This window comes from Sparus aurata, unplaced genomic scaffold (assembly GCF_900880675.1).
Source record: "Sparus aurata unplaced genomic scaffold, fSpaAur1.1, whole genome shotgun sequence".
NCBI classification, from domain to species: Eukaryota; Metazoa; Chordata; class Actinopteri; order Spariformes; family Sparidae; genus Sparus; species Sparus aurata.
In genome coordinates, this window is record NW_022045104.1 from 48,188 (window position 1) to 71,387 (window position 23,200).

Sequence of the window (23,200 nt, forward strand, 5' to 3'; positions counted from 1 at the left end):
ACCTGGTCCCTGTTCAGAGCCCAGTTAAACCTGGTCCCAGTTCAGAGCCCAGTTAAACCATGTCCCTGTTCAGAGCCCATTTAAACCTGGGCCCAATCCAGAGCCCAGTTAAACCTAGCCCCAGTCCAGAGCCCAGTTAAACCTGGTCCCAGTTCAGAGCCCAGATAAACCTGGTCCCAGTTCAGAGACCAGTTAAACCATGTCCCTGTTCAGAGCCCAGTTAAACCTGGTCCCAGTCCAGAGCCCAGTTAAACCTATTCCCAGTTCAGAGCCCAGATAAACCTGGTCCCAGTTCAGAGCCCAGATAAACCTGGTCCTAGTTCAGAGCCCAGATAAACCTGGTTCCAGTTCAGAGCCCAGTTAAACCATGTCCCTGTTCAGAGCCCAGTTAAACCATGTCCCTGTTCAGAGCCCAGTTAAACCTGGTCCCAGTCCAGAGCCCAGTTAAACCTATTCCCAGTTCAGAGCCCAGATAAACCTGGTCCCAGTTCAGAGCCCAGATAAACCTGGTTCCAGTTCAGAGCCCAGTTAAACCATGTCCCTGTTCAGAGCCCAGTTAAACCTGGTCCCAGTCCAGAGCCCAGTTAAACCTATTCCCAGTTCAGAGCCCAGATAAACCAGGTCCCAGTCCAGAGCCCAGTTAAACTTACAGTCACATGAGGTTTATTAGCGGCCGCTCACACTTGGCCCCGTCTGCCCAGTTGGCTCATTTGCTTTGTACCTCCTGCACCGCTGGCCTGCTCTCACATTGTCCTGGCTGGAACCGGGCCTGAGCCCGGTTACCTCTCGTACAGATGGCCTCACGTCGTGCTTGTGTCCGTGCACGAGCGACTTTACCGGGCTGAAGCACATCTCCTCCAACCTTGCCACGACCAGAAGCGCCCACACCAGTCCAACAAACTGGACTTTGGGGTCCAACGTGTTTGAGCACGGTGCAGATGACCCGGTGTGAGAGGAGAGTGTGTTCTGAGAGAGCAAGACCCAGCACGAGACCACACACACACACACACACACACACACACACACTGTAAACAGTGGATCTGGTGATAAGAGTGCAGGACGAGGACACGGATATTACCATGACAACGCTGGCGGGATGTTTATACAAGACACTCGCTGTGTGTGTTTGTGTGTGTGTGTGTGTGTGTGTGTGTGTGTGTGTGTGTGTGTGGCTGAGATGCAGTCAGACTCTATAAACTGAACACACATACTGGGATTTAATTGGCTCAGGCTGTGATTTTGATTGGTAACGTGTGTGTCTGTGTGTGTGTGTGTGTGTGTGTGTGTGTGTGTGTGTGTGTGTGTGTCACATCACTTTGTGTAGAGGTATAGTGGGTGGAGCCTCTGTGATGTCACACATCAGTCAGTTGGCGCCTGAGTCCCAGCTGATCTGAAATGGGCAAACAGGTGGAGCTGAAGTTAAACAAGCCTGCCAAGCTGGAAGCTAATGAGCTAGCTGAGGCTAATGAACGTGTTTAGTTTGGGTCTGTCCCTCCCCTCCCGTCTGTCAGTCAGATAGGGTCTGTCCCTCCACTCCCGTCTGTCAGTCTGATAGGGTCTGTCCCTCCCCTCCCGTCTGTCAGTCTGATAGGGTCTGTCCCTCCCCTCCCGTCTGTCAGTCTGATAGGGTCTGTCCCCCCCCTCCCGTCTGTCAGTCTGATAGTGTCTGTCCCTCCCCTCCCGTCTGTCAGTCAGATGGGGTCTGTCCCTCTCCTCCCGTCTGTCAGTCTGATAGGGTCTGTCCCTCTCCTCCCGTCTGTCAGTCAGATAGGGTCTGTCCCTCCCCTCCCGTCTGTCAGTCAGATAGGGTCTGTCCCTCCCCTCCCGTCTGTCAGTCTGATAGGGTCTGTCCCTCCCCTCCCGTCTGTCAGTCTGATAGGGTCTGTCCCTCCCCTCCCGTCTGTCAGTCTGATAGGGTCTGTCCCTCCCCTCCCGTCTGTCAGTCTGATAGGGTCTGTCCCTCCCCTCCCGTCTGTCAGTCTGATAGGGTCTGTCCCTCTCCTCCCGTCTGTCAGTCTGATAGGGTCTGTCCCTCTCCTCCCGTCTGTCAGTCAGATAGGGTCTGTCCCTCCCCTCCCGTCTGTCAGTCAGATAGGGTCTGTCCCTCCCCTCCCGTCTGTCAGTCTGATAGGGTCTGTCCCTCCCCTCCCGTCTGTCAGTCTGATAGGGTCTGTCCCTCCCCTCCCGTCTGTCAGTCTGATAGGGTCTGTCCCCCCCCTCCCGTCTGTCACTATCACATTTAATAAAACAGAACAATGACGTCATGTGAAGTTCTGAGGTGTTATCAGAACAGTTACTCATACGGTCGGTACCGCAGAAGGGCTCTGATCACATGACATCACCATGACATCAAGTCAAGTCAAGTCAAATGTATTATTCCACGGGGGGAAATGAAGTAGCAGCCAGGTATTAAGAAACACACAACCAACGACACAACACACAAGATGATAAATAGCAATGAATGACATCACAGCCCTCCAGCAAGCAGAGAGGCGTTCAGGTGCAGCGGGACATCAGACACCTCGACCTGTGATCGTCCAATACTGACTGTGTGTGTGAGTGATTCATGTTACACTTCATCAGCTTGACCAGACAGAACACACACACACACACACACACACACACACACACACACACACGTCTCATTTCCTCTAATTACTTCAGTGACTTCTCGTTTTAATTAACCGACAAGGAGAATTAAAGAGTGTCTGTATGTGTGTGTGTGTGTGTGTGTGTGTGTGTGTGTGTGTGTGTAATTACAGTGTAGGAAAAGGGAAAGCAGCCATTTCATCGTTCCGCTCGGCAGCAGCTGAGGAATGAAGCTCAGTGTGTCCCACTGTGTTTCTATGTAAACTGACTCTGGACTGATATATAACACATATATAACGTATATACAACATTTATGAAACGTATACGTAACATGCTAAGCTTCCTGTTGGAGCTCAACTTAAAAGAGACGTTTCTTTAGTCAAGTTTCTAAACTTCAAACCTCAAATTCAAACAGATTTGAGACGAATAAACCCGTCCATCACTGAGCCAAACAGACTCCATGTTTCTACTCAAAGACAGAAAGAAGTTCATGTAGAACATTTGCTGAATGAACAAGAAGGTCCAAATAATGCAGAATGAGTCAGAGACAGAGTTTCACAGAGTTTATAAAGTGTCTCCAACTCAACAACTCACTAAACTGACACATTTGTTAAGGGAGTCTGGGGACTTTCTCCACGGGGACAAAGAAGTAGCCTATATTGTTACTGTTTAGTGTCTTTGTAACATGTGACATGTTTAGATCAATAACATGTTTCTTCTTTCATAAATTGAGTGTAAATGGTGACATCAGTGTAAACAGTGTGTTCAAACAGCTGATCAATGTTGGCAGGTAAGACTTTAGCACTTTAGACACAGAAGCAGACAGGCTGGTACAGACATGCTGCCACAAACTGACACTTTTTACAAGGAGACAAACAACTTCAGCTGAAAGATTTAATGCTGAATTTACAACAAGGACACAATGAGTTACAATCTGTCACACACACAGTTTCACTACGTTAGAAAGTTTGTTTTAACTCAACAACTCTTAAAATCACCACATTTGTTAATGGAGTCTGGTGATTTTGTGTTACTGACTTGGTCGGATCAGTTCAAACAGAAAGTGTGCTCGCAAACGTTTTCTTTGTGTGTGTGTGTGTGTGTGTGTGTGTGTGTGTGTGTGTGTGTGTGTGTGTCAGGGCCTCTCTCCTCAAAGACTGATGAGACAACATTATTAATGGCTGATATTACAGATATGTGTGTGTCAGGTTAAGCCTGGTCTTCCTCACATGTCCTCCCACAGATCTTCAGAGTGTGTGTGTGTGTGTGTGTGTGTGTGTGTGTGTGTGTGTGTGTGTGTGTGTGTGTGTGTGTTCAGCAGCAGTTCAGTTCCCCTGCAGTGATTTTCAGACATGAACATGAGTTAGAGGGTAGTTGAGCTGTCACACACGGGGACTGTAAGAGGTTCAGAGGTTTCCTGTGGCGTTCCATCATGTTCACCTGTCTCACCGACTACCTGTCTGTCTCTCAGAGGTGCTGATGAACACCAAGATGGAGACGTCGGACCTGCGCTGGACGAACCACCCTGCTGATGATCCACAGGTCTGCTAGCTGCCAGCTAACATTTACCATTCATTTCAGTGCAGTGTGCTAATCAGTGGCCTCTGTCTGTCTGCAGTGGGACGAAGTGAGCGGATTGGACGACGAGTCCAACAGCGTGCGGACCTATGAGATCTGCACGCCTGACAGTCCGTCCTCTTATTGGCTGAGGACGCGCTGGATCCCCCGAAGAGCAGCGACAACCATCTACGTCGAGATCCGGTTGGTTTGATTAATAACACAGAGTGATTAATCTTTGTGATTAATGAGTGATTAATCAGTCTGTCACATGATGAGGAAGCAGGTTCACTATTGATCAGCTGTTGAAAGAGGATGTAATAGATTAAATCAAAGGTTGATAAAAGAAGATAAACTTGATTGATTAGACTTCACAGCATTCTTAACATGAATGGAATCAAAGATCAATAGGATATATTGATTATGAAGCATGAAACATCATGTCTGATGAGTTATTGATTGATGATCAGTGATCAATAATTGCTCCCTCAGGTTCTCCATGATGGAGTGTTCTGGTCTGAACCGCCGTCACTGTAAAGAAACCTTCAACCTGTATTACTACCAGAGTGACAGTGACGAGGCCACGCCCACTCACCCGTCCTGGATGGAGAACCCGTACACCAAAGTGTCCACGGTCGCTGCCGACCACCTGCGGCGGATCGGCGGCGACAGGCGCTCCAACGTCAAACTGCTGCGCCTCGACCAGCTGAGGGGGGCGGGGCTATACCTGGCCTTCCAGACCCAGGGCGCCTGCATGGCGCTGCTGTCCGTACGCGTCTTCTACAGGAAGTGCCCAACCCTCCACCGCGCCTTCGCCTCCTTCCCTGAAACCATCCCACACTCGCTGGTGGAGCAGGTAACCACAGCCGCGACACGAGTCACCAACAGGGAGGAAGTGCCATCACTTGTTTTACAAAACAAAAGCTTAGCATCGGACGTATAGACTGAAAGTACAACTATTTTATTGTTCTCACAGAATAAAAGCTTCATCCAATAACACCTCAGTCAGGTAGATTACAAAATAAAAGTATTCATATTTAGTCTATAAAGTAAAAGCATACTTATTTAGTTTACTAAATTAAAGTACTATAATAGTAACAAAGTTTGAGAACATCATGTCTGTTATTTACAGGCTTTAATTTTGAAACTCTTCTCACAAATGTGTGTGTGTGTGTGTGTGTGTGTGTGTGTGCGCGTGCATGCGTGCTGCAGGCTCAGGGTGTGTGTGTGGAGAACGCTGTCACTCCGCCTGGTGAGCAGTCGCGACCTCCCACCATGCTTTGCGGCGAGGACGGGCAGTGGGTGGGGCAGCCGACATCCAGCTGCGCCTGTCGCCCCGGATACGAGGCAGGCGAGACCGACGTGCGCTGTCGAGGTGAGAGTTAACAAAATGAAAGCGCTGTCGTCATCTAGACTGACTCAACTTGTCGTGACTCGACTCAGACGAGAACCTCCTGAAACCGGAGCGGACCCGTCCAGACCTGAACGCCACATCGTTTATTTTACAAAATAAGAGCACTGTCAGCCAGTTTATAAAGTAAAAGCATCTTCAGCGGGAGAGGTCAAGTGTGCTTTTCATTATCAGCACTTAAAATTCCTTCCACACACACACACACACACACACACACACAGTGTAAACAGAGGGCAGTGGTTTACACAGAGAGAAGCTGGAGATGATTACAGTCACATGTGTTGACAGTGTGACGGAGGAGGAGGAGGTGTTTTAGAGCTAAATCAATAATTATCAGTAATTAATAACGGTGTTTGATGAGTATGAAGACTGCAGTGGGTCAGCCCGTCTCTGTGCCGCTCAGCGAGGTCACCAGTTGAGCTTCCTGTTATTCTCTGTGAGGTTAGAGGTCAGCTGACTGCAACCAGGAAGTGTTGCAGCGGCGACACCAGCCGGGGGTCGCTTCTGTTTCTGGTTAACATCACACACACACACACACACACACACACATACACACACACAGTCAGATTAAGCAGCAGAAGTTGACCTCTGAACTTTTCACTCAGCCAGGCTTTTATTTTAACCCCCCTCCCGTCTGTGTGTGTGTGTGTGTGTGTGTGTGTGTGTGTGTGTGTGTGTGTGTGTGTGTGTGTGTGCGCATGTGTGTGTGTGTGTGTGTGTGTGTGTGTGTGTGTGTGTGTGTGTGTGTGTACTTGCTTGGCGGGAGATGATGTGATGACATCATGGCAGCACTTTCCACATCCTGTTGAAGTCAAGGTCACTTCCTGTCTCTCATCCTGTCTCTGCTCGGTTATTGTTCAGACACACAGGAGAGATTCCTCCAGCGAATCATCAGTCTGACACTTCAGACCAACAAACATCATGTTGGTCCGTCCCTAAATACCGTCTGACTTCCTGTCTGTAACCCAGTGGCTCCTGCTGAAGACAAGGCTGCTAACAGATTTATTGATCACCAGGGGTCTATAAGAAATGCAGATTTAAGATGTTTCAGTTTGAGATGCTAATGCTAATGCTAACCCTGTGTTTGCCTGCAGCCTGTCCATCAGGTCAGTTCAAGGCGGCGTCTGGACCTGGTGGCTGTGGCCCGTGTCCGGCCAATAGCAACACACTGATCCCAGGCTCCGCCTACTGCCCCTGTCGCCCTGGTTACCATCGAGCTGACTCCGACCCGCCGCACACAGCCTGCACCCGTAAGACCTCTTTCTGTCTTTCTTTCTTTCTTTTGAGCTGGTCCGACATTTCCCATAATTCACCTGGATACTATCCTTATTGGAGTGCCATCTTTCATATTTAATGTGAGACGTTTGTAGTCTGAGGTATGACATCACTGTGACATCAAAAGAAGAAATCATGCAAATATAAAACTGGTGGAGTGTCTCGCTCACACACACACACACACACATGCACACACACGATGCTCTAATACTCTCTGCCAACAACCACACACACCCCTTTAAATACCCTGACTCCGCCCCTTTAACCACATCGCCCCAGGCAACGACATTAGGCTAAATTAATAGGCTCATTACCTCTGAGTGAGTGTGTGTGTGTGTGTGTGGAAGCGGAAGCCTCTCATCAGTCAGCTGGACACAAACACACTAAAGAGTTTCTGGTTAACCGCACAAGACTCAGTCACGTTGGGCCTTTTTCTGCAGCTCACTCTTTGACAGAAATAAAGATTGTCCCGTTGCTCTGAGCTGCCTGTCTGAGCCACCTGTCAGTCTTCACTCAGGGCCCTCCGAGCCTGAGTGAAGACAGAGCAGGTCAGTGTTTGACCTCAGTGACCTCTGACCCCCTCAGGCCCCCCCTCTGCTCCCCGCTCCATTGTGAGTCAGATCAACGACACCTCGGTGACTCTGGAGTGGAGCGAGCCGCTGGAACGAGGAGGACGTGGAGACCTGACCTACACTGTCCTGTGCTCCCTCTGCGGGACCGCCACCGCCACCAAGGTACACCACACCCGGAAACCAGACCAGTTAGACCAAAAACAACTAGGCCAGTTAGACCAGTTAGACCAAAAACAACCAGACCAGTCAGACCAAAAACAACCAGACCAGTTAGACCAAAAACAACCAGACTAGTTAGGACCAAAAACAACCAGACCAGTTAGACCAAAAACAACCAGACTAGTCAAACCAAAACAACCAGACCAGTTAGACCAAAAACAACCAGACTAGTTAGGGCCAAAACAACCAGACCAGTTAGACCAAAAACAACCAGACTAATTAGGACCAAAACAACCAGACCAGTTAGACCAAAAACAACCAGACTAGTCAGACCAAAAACAACCAGACTAGCTAGGACCAAAACAACCAGACTAGTTAGGACCAAAAACAACCAGACCAGTTAGACCAAAAACAACCAGACTAGTTTGGACCAAAAACAACCAGACCAGTTAGACCAAAAACAACCAGACTAGTTAGGGCCAAAACAACCAGACCAGTTAGACCAAAAACAACCAGACTAGTTAGGACCAAAACAACCAGACCAGTTAGACCAAAAACAACCAGACTAGTCAGACCAAAAACAACCAGACTAGCTAGGACCAAAACAACCAGACTAGTTAGGACCAAAACAATCAGACCAGTTAGACCAAAAACAACCAGACTAGTTAGGACCAAAACAACCAGACTAGTTAGGACCAAAACAACCAGACTAGTTAGGACCAAAACAACCAGACCAGTTAGACCAAAAACAACCAGACTAGTTAGGACCAAAACAACCAGACTAGTTAGGACCAAAAACAACCAGACTAGTCAAACCAAAAACAACCAGACTAGTTAGGACCAAAACAACCAGACTAGTTAGGACCAAAACAACCGGACTAGTTAGGACCAAAACATCCAGACCAGTTAGGACCAAAACAACCAGACTAGTCAGACCAAAAACAACCAGACTAGTTAGGACCAAAACAACCAGACTAGTCAGACCAAAACAACCAGACTAGTTAGACCAAAAACAACCAGACCAGTTAGGACCAAAACAACCAGACTAGTTAGAGCCAAAACAACCAGACTAGTTAGACCAAAAACAACCAGACTAGTTAGGACCAAAACAACCAGACTAGTTAGGACCAAAACAACCAGACTAGTTAGGACCAAAAACAACCAGACTAGTCAAACCAAAAACAACCAGACTAGTCAGACCAAAAACAACCAGACCAGTTAGGACAAAAACAACCAGACCAGTTAGACCAAAAACAACCAGACTAGTTAGGACCAAAACAACCAGACCAGTTAGGACCAAAAACAACCAGACTAGTCAGACCAAAAACAACCAGACTAGTTAGGACCAAAACAACCAGACTAGTTAGGACCGAAACAACCAGACCAGTTAGACCAAAACAACCAGACTAGTTAGGACCAAAACAACCAGACTAGTTAGGACCAAAACAACCAGACTAGTTAGGACCAAAAACAACCAGACCAGTTAGGACCAAAACAACCAGACTAGTTAGGACCGAAACAACCAGACCAGTTAGACCAAAAACAACCAGACCAGTTAGGACCAAAAACAACCAGACTAGTTAGGACCAAAACAACCAGACTAGTTAGGACCGAAACAACCAGACCAGTTAGGACCAAAAACAACCAGACCAGTTAGACCAAAAACAACCAGACTAGTTAGGACCAAAACAACCAGACTAGTTAGGACCAAAAACAACCAGACTAGTCAAACCAAAAACAACCAGACTAGTTAGGACCAAAACAACCAGACTAGTTAGGACCAAAACAACCGGACTAGTTAGGACCAAAACATCCAGACCAGTTAGGACCAAAACAACCAGACTAGTCAGACCAAAAACAACCAGACTAGTTAGACCAAAAACAACCAGACCAGTTAGGACCAAAACAACCAGACTAGTTAGGACAAAAACAACCAGACCAGTTAGACCAAAACAACCAGACTAATTAGGACCAAAACAACCAGACCAGTTAGGACCAAAAACAACCAGACTAGTCAGACCAAAAACAACCAGACTAGTTAGGACCAAAACAACCAGACTAGTTAGGACCAAAACAACCAGACCAGTTAGGACCAAAACAACCAGACCAGTTAGGACCAAAACAACCAGACTAGTTAGGACCAAAACAACCAGACTAGTTAGGACCAAAACAACCAGACCAGTTAGACCAAAAACAACCAGACCAGTTAGGACCAAAACAACCAGACTAGTTAGGACAAAAACAACCAGACCAGTTAGGACCAAAAACAACCAGACCAGTTAGACCAAAAACAACCAGACTAATTAGGACCAAAACAACCAGACCAGTTAGGACCAAAAACAACCAGACTAGTCAGACCAAAAACAACCAGACTAGTTAGGACCAAAACAACCAGATCAGTTAGGACCAAAACAACCAGACCAGTTAGGACCAAAACAACCAGACTAGTTAGGACCAAAACAACCAGACTAGTTAGGACCAAAACAACCAGACCAGTTAGACCAAAAACAACCAGACCAGTTAGGACTAAAACAACCAGACTAGTTAGGACCAAAACAACCAGACTAGTTAGGACCAAAACAACCAGACCAGTTAGACCAAAAACAACCAGACCAGTTAGGACCAAAACAACAAGACTAGTTAGGACCAAAACAACCAGACTAGTTAGGACCAAAACAACCAGACCAGTTAGACCAAAAACAACCAGACTAGTTAGGACCAAAACAACCAGACCAGTTAGGACCAAAAACAACCAGACTAGTTAGGACCAAAACAACCAGACTAGTCAGACCAAAAACAACCAGACCAGTTAGGACCAAAACAACAAGACTAGTTAGGACCAAAACAACCAGACTAGTTAGGACCAAAACAACCAGACCAGTTAGGACCAAAAACAACCAGACTAGTCAGACCAAAAACAACCAGACTAGTTAGGACCAAAACAACCAGACCAGTTAGGACCAAAAAAACAGACAAGTTAGGACCAAAACAACCAGACTAGTCAGACCAAAAACAACCAGACCAGTTAGACCAAAACAACCAGACCAGTTAGGGCCAAAACAACCAGACTAGTTAGACCAGTTAGAACCAAAACAACCAGGCCAGTTAGACCATCAACAGAAGCCAGTCCAGTCTCCTTCCTCTGACTCCACCCTTCCCTTCTCCTCTTCAGGGATTGGTTGCCTCCTGTTCTCCGTGTGATGACAGTGTTCTGTACCGGCCGGCGCAGCGCGGTCTGACTCATCGCCGTGTCGTCGTCTGGGGACTCCGCCCACACACCAAGTACACCTTCACCATCCAATCAATGAACGGTGTCTCTGCTCTCAGCCAATCAGAGCCTGCCTCTGACAGAGTGAACGTCACCACCAGCAGAGACGGTACGCAGCAAACAAACACTCATTCATTTTAGCTCCTCCCACTGTGTCCTGGTTGGACAGCAGAGATTTGAAGAAGTGCTGATTTATTATACACTGATATAATGTGTGTGTGTGTGTGTGTGTGTGTGTAGTTCCTGCTCCAGTGTCTGGTCTGAGGAGGGTGGCGGCCTCAGAGACCAGTCTGTCTTTAGAGTGGAATGTTCCAGTTCTGCAGAACCAGTACCAGATCCTGGACTACCAGCTGCGCTACAGCCCCAAGGTATACAAACACACACAGACACACACACACACACACACACACACACACACACACACAGGGCTGAGCTGATGTACTGTGATGTAACTACTGATGTCATCATCATCAGGACGGCGAGGAGGCCCAGTCAGTGGCAGTACGTGTCCAGCAGGTCTTCTTCGGTGGTGCTGACAGGGCTGCAGAGGGCGGGGCAGTACCAGGTGCAGGTCCGCGCTCGCTCGCAGGCCGGATACGGATCATTCAGCGCCGAGAGCAGCTTCAACACACTGCCTGACGGTACGATCCTTTTGTCTCAAAAATTCTACCTAAGTCCTGAAAAAGTTCTTAAAACCCTAAAAGATCCGTTATAACAAGATAGTAACTGCTCTGATCATATATGTACACGGAGGACTCAGCCTCTGTACCTGGAGGACACAGCCTCTGTACCTGGAGGACACAGCCTCTGTACACGGAGGACTCAGCCTCTGTACCTGGAGGACACAGCTTCTGTACACGGAGGACTCAGCCTCTGTACCTGGAGGACACAGCCTCTGTACACGGAGGACTCAGCCTCTGTACCTGGAGGACTCGGCCTCTGTACCTGGAGGACACGGCCGCTGTACATGGAGGACACAGCCTCTGTACACGGAGGACTCAGCCTCTGTACCTGGAGGACTCAGCCTCTGTACACGGAGGACTCAGCCTCTGTACCTGGAGGACACAGCCTCTGTACACGGAGGACTCAGCCTCTGTACCTGGAGGACACAGCCTCTGTACACGGAGGACTCAGCCTCTGTACCTGGAGGACTCGGCCTCTGTACCTGGAGGACACGGCCGCTGTACACGGAGGTCTCAGCCTCTGTACCTGGAGGACTCAGCCTCTGTACACGGAGGTCTCAGCCTCTGTACCTGGAGGACTCAGCCTCTGTACACGGAGGTCTCAGCCTCTGTACCTGGAGGACACAGCCTCTGTACACGGAGGTCTCAGCCTCTGTACCTGGAGGACTCAGCCTCTGTACACGGAGGTCTCAGCCTCTGTACCTGGAGGACACAGCCTCTGTACCTGGAGGACTCAGCCTCTGTACCTGGAGGACTTAGCCTCTGTACCTGGAGGACTCAGCCTCTGTTAGCGGAGGACTCAACCTCTGTACCTGGAGGACACGGCCTCTCTACTTGGGGGACACTGCCTCTGTACCTGGAGGACACAGCCTCTGTACGTGGAGGACTCAGCCTCTGTACATGGAGGACACAGCCTCTGTACCTGGAGGACACAGCCTCTGTACCTGGAGGACTCAGCCTCTGTACCTGGAGGACTTAGCCTCTGTACCTGGAGGACTCAGCCTCTGTTAGCGGAGGACTCAACCTCTGTACTTGGAGGACACGGCCTCTCTACCTGGGGGACACTGCCTCTGTACCTGGAGGACACAGCCTCCACATGGAGGACTCAGCTCTGTACATGGAGTTCTCAGCCTCTGTACCTGGAGGACACAGCCTCTGTACCTGGAGGACTCAGCCTCTGTACATGGAGGACACAGCCTCTGTACCTGGAGGACATAGCCGCTGTACCTGGAGGACACAGCCTCTGTACCTGGAGGACACAGCCTCTGTACCTGGAGGACACAGCCGCTGTACCTGGAGGACACAGCCTCTGTACCTGGAGGACTCAGCCTCTGTACATGGAGGACACAGCCTCTGTACCTGGAGGACTCAGCCTCTGTACATGGAGGACACAGCCTCTGTACATGGAGGACTCACCCTCTGTTACTCAAAAGTTCCTGAAGATTCTTTGTTGCTAAAGAGTTCTCAAAGCTGTTGAATGACTCTTGCTTACCGATTTTGTACTTCATTGATCCGTTATTGATAAGTTATTGATCTTTTTGCTCTGGAAGGTGTTGGTCACTCTCAGATGGCGCTGACTGGGGTTCTCGTGTCCATGGCGATCCTGCTGCTCATCGCCATTGTGATCGTCGCTGTGTACTGTTACCGGTAAGGGTGTGTGTGTGTGTGTGTGTCCGTGTGTGTGTCCGTGTGTGTGTGTGTGTGTGTGTTCAGGATGCTCCCTCCCTGTTAGCCTCCACAGAACAATGGAACACTGACCTCAGGTTCACACACACACACACACACAGAGCAGGGTGGGACATGTCGACTATATTAAGATGGAGAAACTCGACACTCTGAGAGAGAGATAGAGCGAGATAATAACATTCCTGAGAGAGAGAGAAGAAAGGAGTGTGTGTGTGCGTGTGTGTGTGTGTGTGTGTGTGTGTGTGTGTGTGTGTGTGTGAGTGTGCGTCTCTTGGGATAAAAAGAATCCTGCAGCTGCTGAAAAACTAAGGACTTTTCTCTCTTTATCTCTCTATCTGTCCCTGGCTGTCTGTCTGTTTCCTGTCTCTGTCTGTCTGTCTGTCTGTTACCTGTCTCTCTCTGTCTGTCCCTGTCTGTCTGTCTGTCCCTACCTGTCTGTCTGTTACCTGTCTGTCTGTTACCTGTCTCTCTCTGTCTGTCCCTGTCTGTCTGTCTGTTACCTGTCTGTCTGTTACCTGTCTGTCTGTCTGTTTCCTGTCTGTCCCTCCATCAGCAGACGGGTGAAGGACTCAGAGGTGAACGATAAGACTGGACACTACCAGATGGGACAGAGTGAGTGTCAGCCAGATCGCTGTCACAGTTTAAGCTCAACCAATCAGATTGTGTCAGTGTTGTTGTTAATCCACCGTTTGCTGACTGATGATGATGATGTGTCGTTGTCATAGCAATGAAGGTGTACATCGACCCGTTCACCTACGAGGACCCCAACGAGGCAGTGAGGGAGTTCGCCAAGGAGATTGAGGCGTCCTTCGTGAAGATAGAGGAGGTGATCGGAGCAGGTGAGCAGCTCGCAGCGGGAAAGAACCGCTGCCAGATTTCATTTGACTCCCAGAACCTTCTAGTAAGAAATCCAGGAAATTCCATTTGGAACTTTTAGGAGGCAGAAAAACTTTTTAAGGAGCTTTTTCTAAAATCTACAAACCCTCTAAGGAACCTTGTAGATACCTAAAGCCAATTTGAGGACTTTGAAGGATATGTCAAACACGTCAGGAATACAAGAACATTTATGAATCTTCTAGGAACTTTTTGAAGAACTCTGGAACCTTTTTGGGGCAGAGATCCAAGAATGGTTCACACTTCTGGGAACGTTTGGGGATTTGTAGGGGGATCCAGGTGCAGATGGAGGATCATGGAAGTGATCTTTTTTAGAACTGTACGTTTTCAGAACCGGTAAAAACTTTGAAGGTAAACAAGTGGAAACTTTTGGCAACAGCAACAATGTTTGAGCTCACAACACACAGTGCGACGTGTAAGAGAATACTCCCAGGACTTTTATTTTGTAACGTCGGCCAGAACAGACTGTGAACTTTGACCCCTGAGAGGAAAACGCTGACTTTCACGTCAACAGGAGAAACGGTTGTAAAAACACCACATCAGATCAATGAGAGAGTGTGTGTGTGTGTGTGTGTGTGTGTCTGTCTGTGTGTGTGTAGCTACTGTAATAGTAGTCGTCTCTGCTGCTGACATTAGTGAGATGTAACTGGATAGCAGTTACCGCGGAAACAAAGGTGCAAAGTTTTCACTATCTCCGGGCGAACACACACACACACACACACACACACACACACACTCACACACACACACACACACACACACTCTCACACACACACACACACACACTAGTTGTGCGAGGTGTAGAAGTGTTGGTATGTGCTAACGAGCCTTAAAGGAACATTACACCTCTCAGTATTAAAACATTAACGACTCACAGGCTCGGCTGGTGTTGGTGGTTCAGCAGCTGCGCTCTGATTGGCTACTCCAGCCTGGTGTTTGGTGACATGTGGAGGCCCGTGGGTTCAGTCCTCAGTTCGCTGCTGTAAGTTCAGTCCTTGTTGTATCTGATGTCACTGTAATGATGACATCTCTGTGGCGTACCTGTCCAGGTGAGTTCGGCGAGGTGTGTCGAGGCCGGTTAAGGGTCCCGGGTCGGAAGGAGAACTACGTGGCGATCAAGACGCTGAAGGGCGGCTACACAGAGAAGCAGAGGCGGGACTTCCTGTCGGAGGCATCCATCATGGGTCAGTTCCAGCACCCCAACATCATCCACCTGGAGGGCGTCATCACCACTTCCTGTCCCGTCATGATCCTCACCGAGTTCATGGAGAACGGAGCGCTCGACAGTTTCCTGAGGGTGAGACAGGCAGAAACCTCTGCTGTACACTGTTCACCATCTCTACCTGTCTGTCTACCTGTCCGTCTCACTTGCCCACCTGTCTGTCTGCAGATGAATGACGGACAGTTCACCACCATCCAGCTGGTGGGGATGCTGCGTGGGATCGCAGCAGGGATGAAGTATCTGGCCGACATGAGCTTCGTCCATAGAGACCTGGCAGCTCGAAACATCCTGGTCAACTCCAACCTGGTCTGTAAGGTGAGACGGTCTGTCTGCACACCTGTCTACCTGCTTACCTGTCTGTCTGTATGTCAGCTTTAAATAATCCTGATCCAACTGTTCTCTCCAGGTGTCAGACTTTGGTCTCAGCCGGTTCCTGACTGAAAACTCCTCTGACCCGACCTACACCAGCTCTCTGGTGAGTCAGCTGCTAACAAAGCTAACCAGCTACTAATGAGTTAGCTAACTAGTTGCTAATGAGTTAACACCCAGTAAACCCTGTAAAATACCTGAATAATACTGACAGCCTCACAAATGGTGCAGCTCTTAAAGGAACAGTTCACCAAAACAGTCAAACTCAGTGGTGAAGTGTCGTACTCCACGTCGAGGGGAAAAACATTTTTTCAGTTTGTGATTTAAAGTCTCCAACTTTACAACAATACTTCACAATCAGGAATGTTTTAAAAATGTTTTTACTCACCAAGCGCGAGTGTTGGTATGTGCTAATGAGCTTTAAAGGAACATTACACCTCTTCAGAATTAAAAACACAGATCCAGTTCACGGAGGTGACTCTGAGTCTGGGTCGGCGTTTGAGGTTCTGCTCTGTTTTTATTGGCTCCCTCACCTGCTGCTCTAACATGTGGTGTCCCTCAGGGTCTTGTTATCGGACCTTTGTCGTTCTACATAAGTTCTGTATTAACACAGTGCGCTCTGTTCTCTCTTCTCAGGGAGGGAAGATTCCCATCAGGTGGACGGCTCCCGAGGCCATCGCCTACAGGTGAGCATCAGTACTGCGGCTTGTTGCTCTCAGTGTAATATATACTGTAATGTTACAGAAGTTAATTAAAGTCATTTATTTTACTGGATTACAGGAAGTTTACATCAGCCAGCGATGCGTGGAGTTATGGCATCGTCATGTGGGAAGTGATGTCATACGGAGAGCGGCCATATTGGGACATGAGCAACCAGGATGTAAGAAAAAACTACTTACAGGGTTTGAGAGTGTCCTTATATTGTGTGGGAGTGTCCTTTTACAGTGTGGGAGTATCATTACAGGATGTGGGAGTGGCCGTACATGATGTGGGAGTGGCCGTACCTAATGTGGGAGTGCCCAAACAGAGTGTGGGAGTGACCTTACATGATGCGGGAGTGTCCTTACAGAGTGTGGGAGTGTCCTTACAGAGTGTGGGAGTGTCCTTACAGAATGTGGGAGTGTCCTTACATGATGTGGGAGTGACCTTACATGACGTGGGAGTGTCCTTACAGTGTGGGAGTGACCATACATGATGTCGGAGTGTCCTTACAGAGTGTGGGAGTGACCTTACATGATTTGGGAGTGTCCTTACAGAATGTGGGAGTGTCCTTACATGATGTGGGAGTGACCTTACATGACGTGGGAGTGTCCTTACAGTGTGGGAGTGACCATACATGATGTCGGAGTGTCCTTACAGAGTGTGGGAGTGACCTTACATGATTTGGGAGTGACCTTACAGTGTGGGAGTGACCATACATGATGTGGGAGTGTCCTTACAGAGTGTGGGAGTGACCTTACATGATGTGGGAGTGACCTTACATGACGTGGGAGTGTCCTTACAGTGTGGGAGTGACCATACATGATGTCGGAGTGTCCTTACAGAGTGTGGGAGTGACCTTACATGATTTGGGAGTGACCTTACATAGTGTGGGAGTGACCTTACATGATTTGGGAGTGACCTTACATAGTGTGGGAGTGTCCGTATGACATGTGGGAGTGTCCTTACAGTGTTTGGGAGTGTCACCCCCAATTTCCACTGGATACGTGTCCGCTGCGTTGCAGCTCCGATACGGTTTTGCTCCGCTGTCCACCGTCCAGCAGACCCCACCGGTTGCGGTTTGAGTCCGCTGCGGCGCAGTACTGTAGACAGCTGGCTCACGAGGCAGAGGAGTTCCCGCGATAATCACATGATCATGTTATTAAAAACAATAACACAAAGTGTTCCCGACCGAGGGATTAGCAGAAGAGCTTGTGTTTGTCTGTTTTTTGAGATTTGTGTGCTGGTGTCAACACCGAGTGTTTTATTTTGAAAGGTAACCGGATGCTGTTTGTTATTTTAGCGCTTGACTTCCTGTCTGCTCGGTGCTAAATTCAGCTGAATTGCTGCGTCGTGCTCCGGCATCCGCCAGATATAGAAGTCCTGCGTATCTGTTCCGGAGGGCTCTGGACTGCCGGAGCTGGGACGGAGCAGATACGCAGCGCAGCGGACCTGGTGGAGATTGACACAAACGTATTTGCTCCGCTGGCGTGAGACGTATCCAGTGGAAGTGGTCCTAACAGAGTCATTAGGGCCACTTGTGTGTCATTGACTCGACTGGCCTTCAAGTTGGTTGCTAACACTAGGTGAGTCCAGGTGTGAATGGTTGTTAAGCAGTCTGGGGAGCAGGGTTCGTACGGGTGCTTGAAATCCTTGAAAGTGCTTGAATTTCAATGTTGTGTTTTCAAGGTCTGAAAAGTGCTTGGATTTTAGTTTAAGTGCTTGAAAGTGCTTGACATTATAACTCTGTGTCTTTCACAAAATTGGGATCAGACTGGATAATTAATTTCTGAAGTTTTTGCTATTATAAAATATAATTTTAGATGTTTACAGCATAATACAATGTACATAACTGTGATAAAAAGTGAAGAAAAAAAAAAACACAAGTATATATATTCCCTTAGATACGTATTTTACCCCAGCAATAAGGTGCTGGAAAATCTTAAATGACCCTTAAAAGTGCTTGAAAAGTGCTTGAATTTGACCTTAAAAAAAGTGTACGAACCCTGGGGGAGAGAACTCAGTTCTGCATTGTAGGTGGGTGACCTCCTACTTGTAAGGACACTCCCACTCACATTTAAAGCCTACAACTCCCCTCCAGTTAATTTGTTAACAACACTGATGAACATGATTGAATATTTAATTGACACCTGTCTCTCTCTCAGGTGATTAATGCCATCGAGCAGGACTACCGGCTGCCCCCGCCGCCAGACTGCCCCTCCTCCCTGCACGCGCTCATGCTGGACTGCTGGCAGAAGGAACGAGCCAACCGGCCGCGGTTCTGCGACGTGGTGGCGTCGCTCGACAGGCTGATCCGAAACCCCGTCTCCCTGAAGGTGACGCACCAGGACGGCCCGAGGTGAGCGAGAGAGTTTCTATTTTCCTGATTTTACAAATTATACCTTTTAAGGCCCTCACACACCTCCCAGACTGAAACCAACAGCCGACTGCCTCTATCCGACCACTCTGTTGCCTCTTGTCTGACCCGTTAGGCAGAAAAGTAGGATTGAACACACCGCTTCGACGTGCTGCCAGCTCCACAGTAGCGCGTACGTCCCGCGCTTGTGCGAGATGCAATAAGCGGGTGGCGCTACATGAAAACAGGAAATGATGGAACGGAGTGGATAGTAAAACTCAGCGCACACAGTGTTCCGCCCCTCCCACACACTGCGCTGATTCGCTGGCACACCTCCAATCAGAACGGCCATACAGCTGGCACACAACCAATCAGAGAATCCAATGGCTCAGACAGCCGACAGTTGGGCCAGTGTGTTCCTGCCTTTAGAGGGAGAGACAGAGAGAGAGTTGATTGGCAGCTGTCGAATGTGATTCATGCAGCAGCTGCTGGAGGTCAAAGGTCAGAGTCATGGAGACAAAGACACATAATGTGTGTGTGTGTGTGTGTGTGTGTGTGTGTGTGTGTGTGTGTGTGCGTGCAGTGGGCGGGGCTTGGTTGGCAGCCAGCTGTGTGATTGACAGCTGTTTATACAGACAGAGTTGTTTACATGAGCAGGTTCACATTCCTGGATTAAAGCTCAGAATGAAGCAATATCCTGTCTGTCTGATTAACTGTCTGTCTGTCTCTCTGCCTGTCTGTCTGATTAACTGTCTGTCTGTCTGATTAACTGTCTGTCTGTCTCTCTGCCTGTCTGTCTCTCAGTCCGTCCCAGCCCCTCCTGGACCAGCGCGTCCCCCCTCCTCTCTCGGCCTGTGGATCTGTGTCCGAGTGGCTTCGAGCCATAAAGATGGAGCGCTACGAGCAGAGCTTCCTGCAGGCCGGGTTCACCAGCCTGGACGTGGTCTCACAGATCAACACTGAGTAAGATGGCCTCCACGTTTACATAAAATACATCCACAGAACAGTCAGCTCCACGTCTGTCACCTGTACAGTCACATTCATTTACTCTCCGCTCTGTTTCCATAGAGACCTGCTCAGAGTGGGCGTCACCCTCGCCGGACACCAAAAGAAAATCCTCTCCTCCATCCAGACGCTCAGGATACACAAAGCCCCGCCCACCCTCCTCTACTGACCAGTCACAGCCCTGCTCTGTGGGACTGTCTCAGGATGACACTGAGCCTGGCTCCCTCTTTTTACTGACCACAGAATGCTACCAACCTGCCATTTTGACCAATCAGAGGACAGTGGAGAGACCACGCCCCCTGATGGTCGGACCAATCAGAAGCATCAGGTGAACTGTGACATCAGCAGTTATTACAGAATGTCCTCTGTGATCTTCATCACGTTTGACTCAGGTGCAACAGAACTCCGCCTGCCTTGTTAATCTGACCAATCAGAGCTGAGGTTAAACGAGCACCTGGTTGGTCCAATGCTCAGCAAAACCAAAGCTCCTCCTCCTAACCCTGGACTCACTCACCGGCCAATCAGCATCGAGCACAGTGAGGATGTACGAGGACGTTTTTCTTCTTTACTTCCACAGGTTCTTTTGGACCCTGAGGTGCTGGTTCTGCTCTTTGGGCCATTCTGTTGCCAGTAAGCTCCGCTCACTGCATGGAAGCACAGCTGGGATTGGTTCTTGGCCCTGTCCATTGCACAGTGACACCAGATTGGTGCTGGGTCGTTAGGTTTTCCGGATCGAGATCTTCAAGCACTCAGTGGATCTAAAAGCTTCATAAACTGGAGCAGATTGAGGACTGGACCCTCTCTACTGGATTCTGTTGGATATCAGAACAGGGCCGATGCTCCACACGTGTTCTGTCATACTGTCATAACACGTGTTACAAAAACCTTCACAGGATCAGCTGCCGCTACAACTGCCAAGAGTCATGATATCTGCTCAGGAACAAAGGCAGCGGACGTGTCCGAGCGGTCGTGCCCGAGCGGACGTGCCCGAGCGGACGTGCCCGAGCGGACGTGCCCGAGCGGCCGTGTCCGAGCCTTGGATTTCTGTTTATACTCCAGCAGGATTATTCTGGGATTTTAACCAAACGTTTTAGAGGAATTCTTGAGGACAATTTAAAGAATGTTGGAATAATTAGCAGGAATTGGAAACAGACTGGTCGGTGTTCTCCAGCACTCTGGGAACATCAGGACGTTCTGTGGGGATTTATCCTGTGACGGGTCGACGTGTTCTGGTTCTGGTGAAGTTCCAGTTTCGTTCTCTTCATAATCTGTGAGGAAATTTCTGGGATTGCCTCCGAAAACAATGGCGGCTTTTTTTTTGACAAATCTTGGAGAATACCTGAGATTCCAAGCTTTTGTGGAAATCTGTAAAGGAACATCCTCCAGGTTTGATCCAGATCACTGGGATCCTTCAAGTGATTCATGTTATTGATATTCTGCAGAACTGTCAGAACTACAATTGTGACTGGACTGTGTTCTGTGAGCCGGTGTCGTCAGGTGCTCCGTCCTGAGGCATCTCCAACTGGTTCCAGCCTGTAAAGTGATCCATTCATTTTAATATCAAACACTAATTACTGTAGACGTTTAAAAAGTGCTGTGTGAGAATCTGCAGTCCAGTTGAATCCATTCATGTCAGTTAAAGTGGTTCACAGTGAGCAGAGCCGAACGTCCGTCAGACAGATTCTTGTTTTTATTCTCTCAGTTTGAGTTTGTGGTAAAGAAGACCAACAACACACAACACTTTGTTGATGTGCGCTGACAGTTTAAAGTTTAAACTTGTACAACTGTTTTGTATTTTAGCACTTTTTATACCTGATATTTGATTATGACCGTGTTCTGAAGCAGAGTATCAATGTTTTTATACTAAACTGACGTGACGGAAAAAAAACCTGTCGCTTTTATTTTGTAAAGAAAAGATTTGTCTTTATATTTGAAACTGTCGGGGACGAGCTGAGTGAGAGTGTCACCGCTCAGGACCAAAGATCACATCCGGAGTCGGCCGTCGTCAGTTCAGTGATCAGCTCCAGCCCGTCTGCAGCGCCGGCAGTCTGTTGTTCCTGATCCAAACCCAAACACACCTTTCTGTTTTCAGGTATATGGATCCTGTTTTCAGTTTGTCTTCATTCCAGTCTGTATTCGTCCTGTCGATCAGAGAAATGTAACTTCAGGTGTTGTGGACGTCAGGAGGCTCGCTGTGTTCCTGTGAGCGATCCACTGCTGCAAGTCGTCATGAAAACCTGCACAGCTGTTAACAGCTGGTCTAGGTTCAGCTCTGGAACAATCCGGTCTAAAAAGTTCTGACTCATCAGTGAGAAGACCAGAACCCGTATGAGTCACTGGACTCAGCTGTGACTCAGGTAATGAACCCGTCGCTCACTTGTTTCTTGTGAATCGGCGGCCTGCAGGTTCTTTATGGCCGAATCAGACAAACAACAACAACATGTAGAAATTTAAACACCAAATATTCCATCAATCCTCTGTAGAGCTGCAGATCAAACTGATTCTGTGTCAGCTGATTCACAAAGTAAAACATCCTGCTCGTGACGCCTGAACGCACCATGACACCAATCACAGCACTGCGTCTGCGGACTGTTGCATGATGGGAGCGGTCTTCACATTGAAGGCTGCTGCCGTGATGTCATGGTGTCTGTTGATTGGTGGACATCATGTGACCGACAGTTCATCATGAACTCAGCAGCTGAGTCTGGATCAGCTGGACCACGTTAATCAATGAAAATGTTGTTATTGATATTTAGCAGAAGGTCCGCTGTCAGCCAATCACAATAAAGCCGAACCGTCCTGCCCAATGAGACAGCTTGTTGTCAGTGTGCCTGTCTTTAATGTTGTGTCTGCAGACCGAGCGGACGGGAAGAAGTTCTGTTGACACCGGAACACATTTTGGACAGAAGATAAATAAGATAAATAAAATGTTTGTATCAAAACTAAAACTCTGCTGCTCTGATATTAATATTTACTTTTTCAGTTCAGTTTTGATTTCAGGGCAAATTGAATTTGATACCATGTGAGTTTTATTTATAGCTGTTTTTTATTTTTTGTTTTGTTGAGTTATTTTGCAGTGAAACTTCTGATGTCACGGCTGAAAAGACAGAAACAGTTCAAACAAATAATGAGAATGAAACTGAGACACTGAACAAACATTCAGCACCAAAAAGACCAACAAGAAGAACTTCACATGACAAGATGTTGGAATCAAAAATAAAACAGCCTGAACTGACAAATGTGACCAAACGTCTGTCGGCGCTGAAAAGAAGAGTCTCTGCTGCTGTGTGATTCACACAGAACCGAGCAGCGCCGGCGTGAAGAAGAACCGCTGTGTGATTCACACAGAACCGAGCAGCGCCGGCGTGAAGAAGAACCGCTGTGTGATTCACACAGAACCGAGCAGCGCCGGCGTGAAGAAGAACCGCTGTGTGATTCACACAGAACCGAGCAGC

General features: G+C 48.4%; 1 protein-coding gene across 1 annotated transcript; it reads left to right on the forward strand.

Moving 5' to 3' along the window:
- Window positions 1-4,052: 4,052 nt before the first annotated feature.
- LOC115577606 (ephrin type-B receptor 4b-like) lies at window positions 4,053-21,086 on the forward strand. Its single transcript, XM_030410477.1, is given in 21 exon segments — window positions 4,053-4,131; window positions 4,208-4,350; window positions 4,639-5,002; window positions 5,359-5,521; window positions 6,652-6,807; window positions 7,418-7,566; window positions 10,736-10,940; window positions 11,072-11,199; window positions 11,306-11,320; window positions 11,322-11,472; window positions 13,065-13,161; window positions 13,754-13,812; window positions 13,926-14,039; window positions 15,144-15,391; window positions 15,485-15,631; window positions 15,723-15,791; window positions 16,322-16,371; window positions 16,466-16,565; window positions 18,550-18,743; window positions 19,545-19,703; window positions 19,809-21,086. Coding segments are annotated over 21 exon segments (2,880 nt in total). The 5' UTR covers window positions 4,053-4,068; the 3' UTR covers window positions 19,915-21,086.
- The last annotated feature ends 2,114 nt before the right edge of the window (window positions 21,087-23,200 follow it).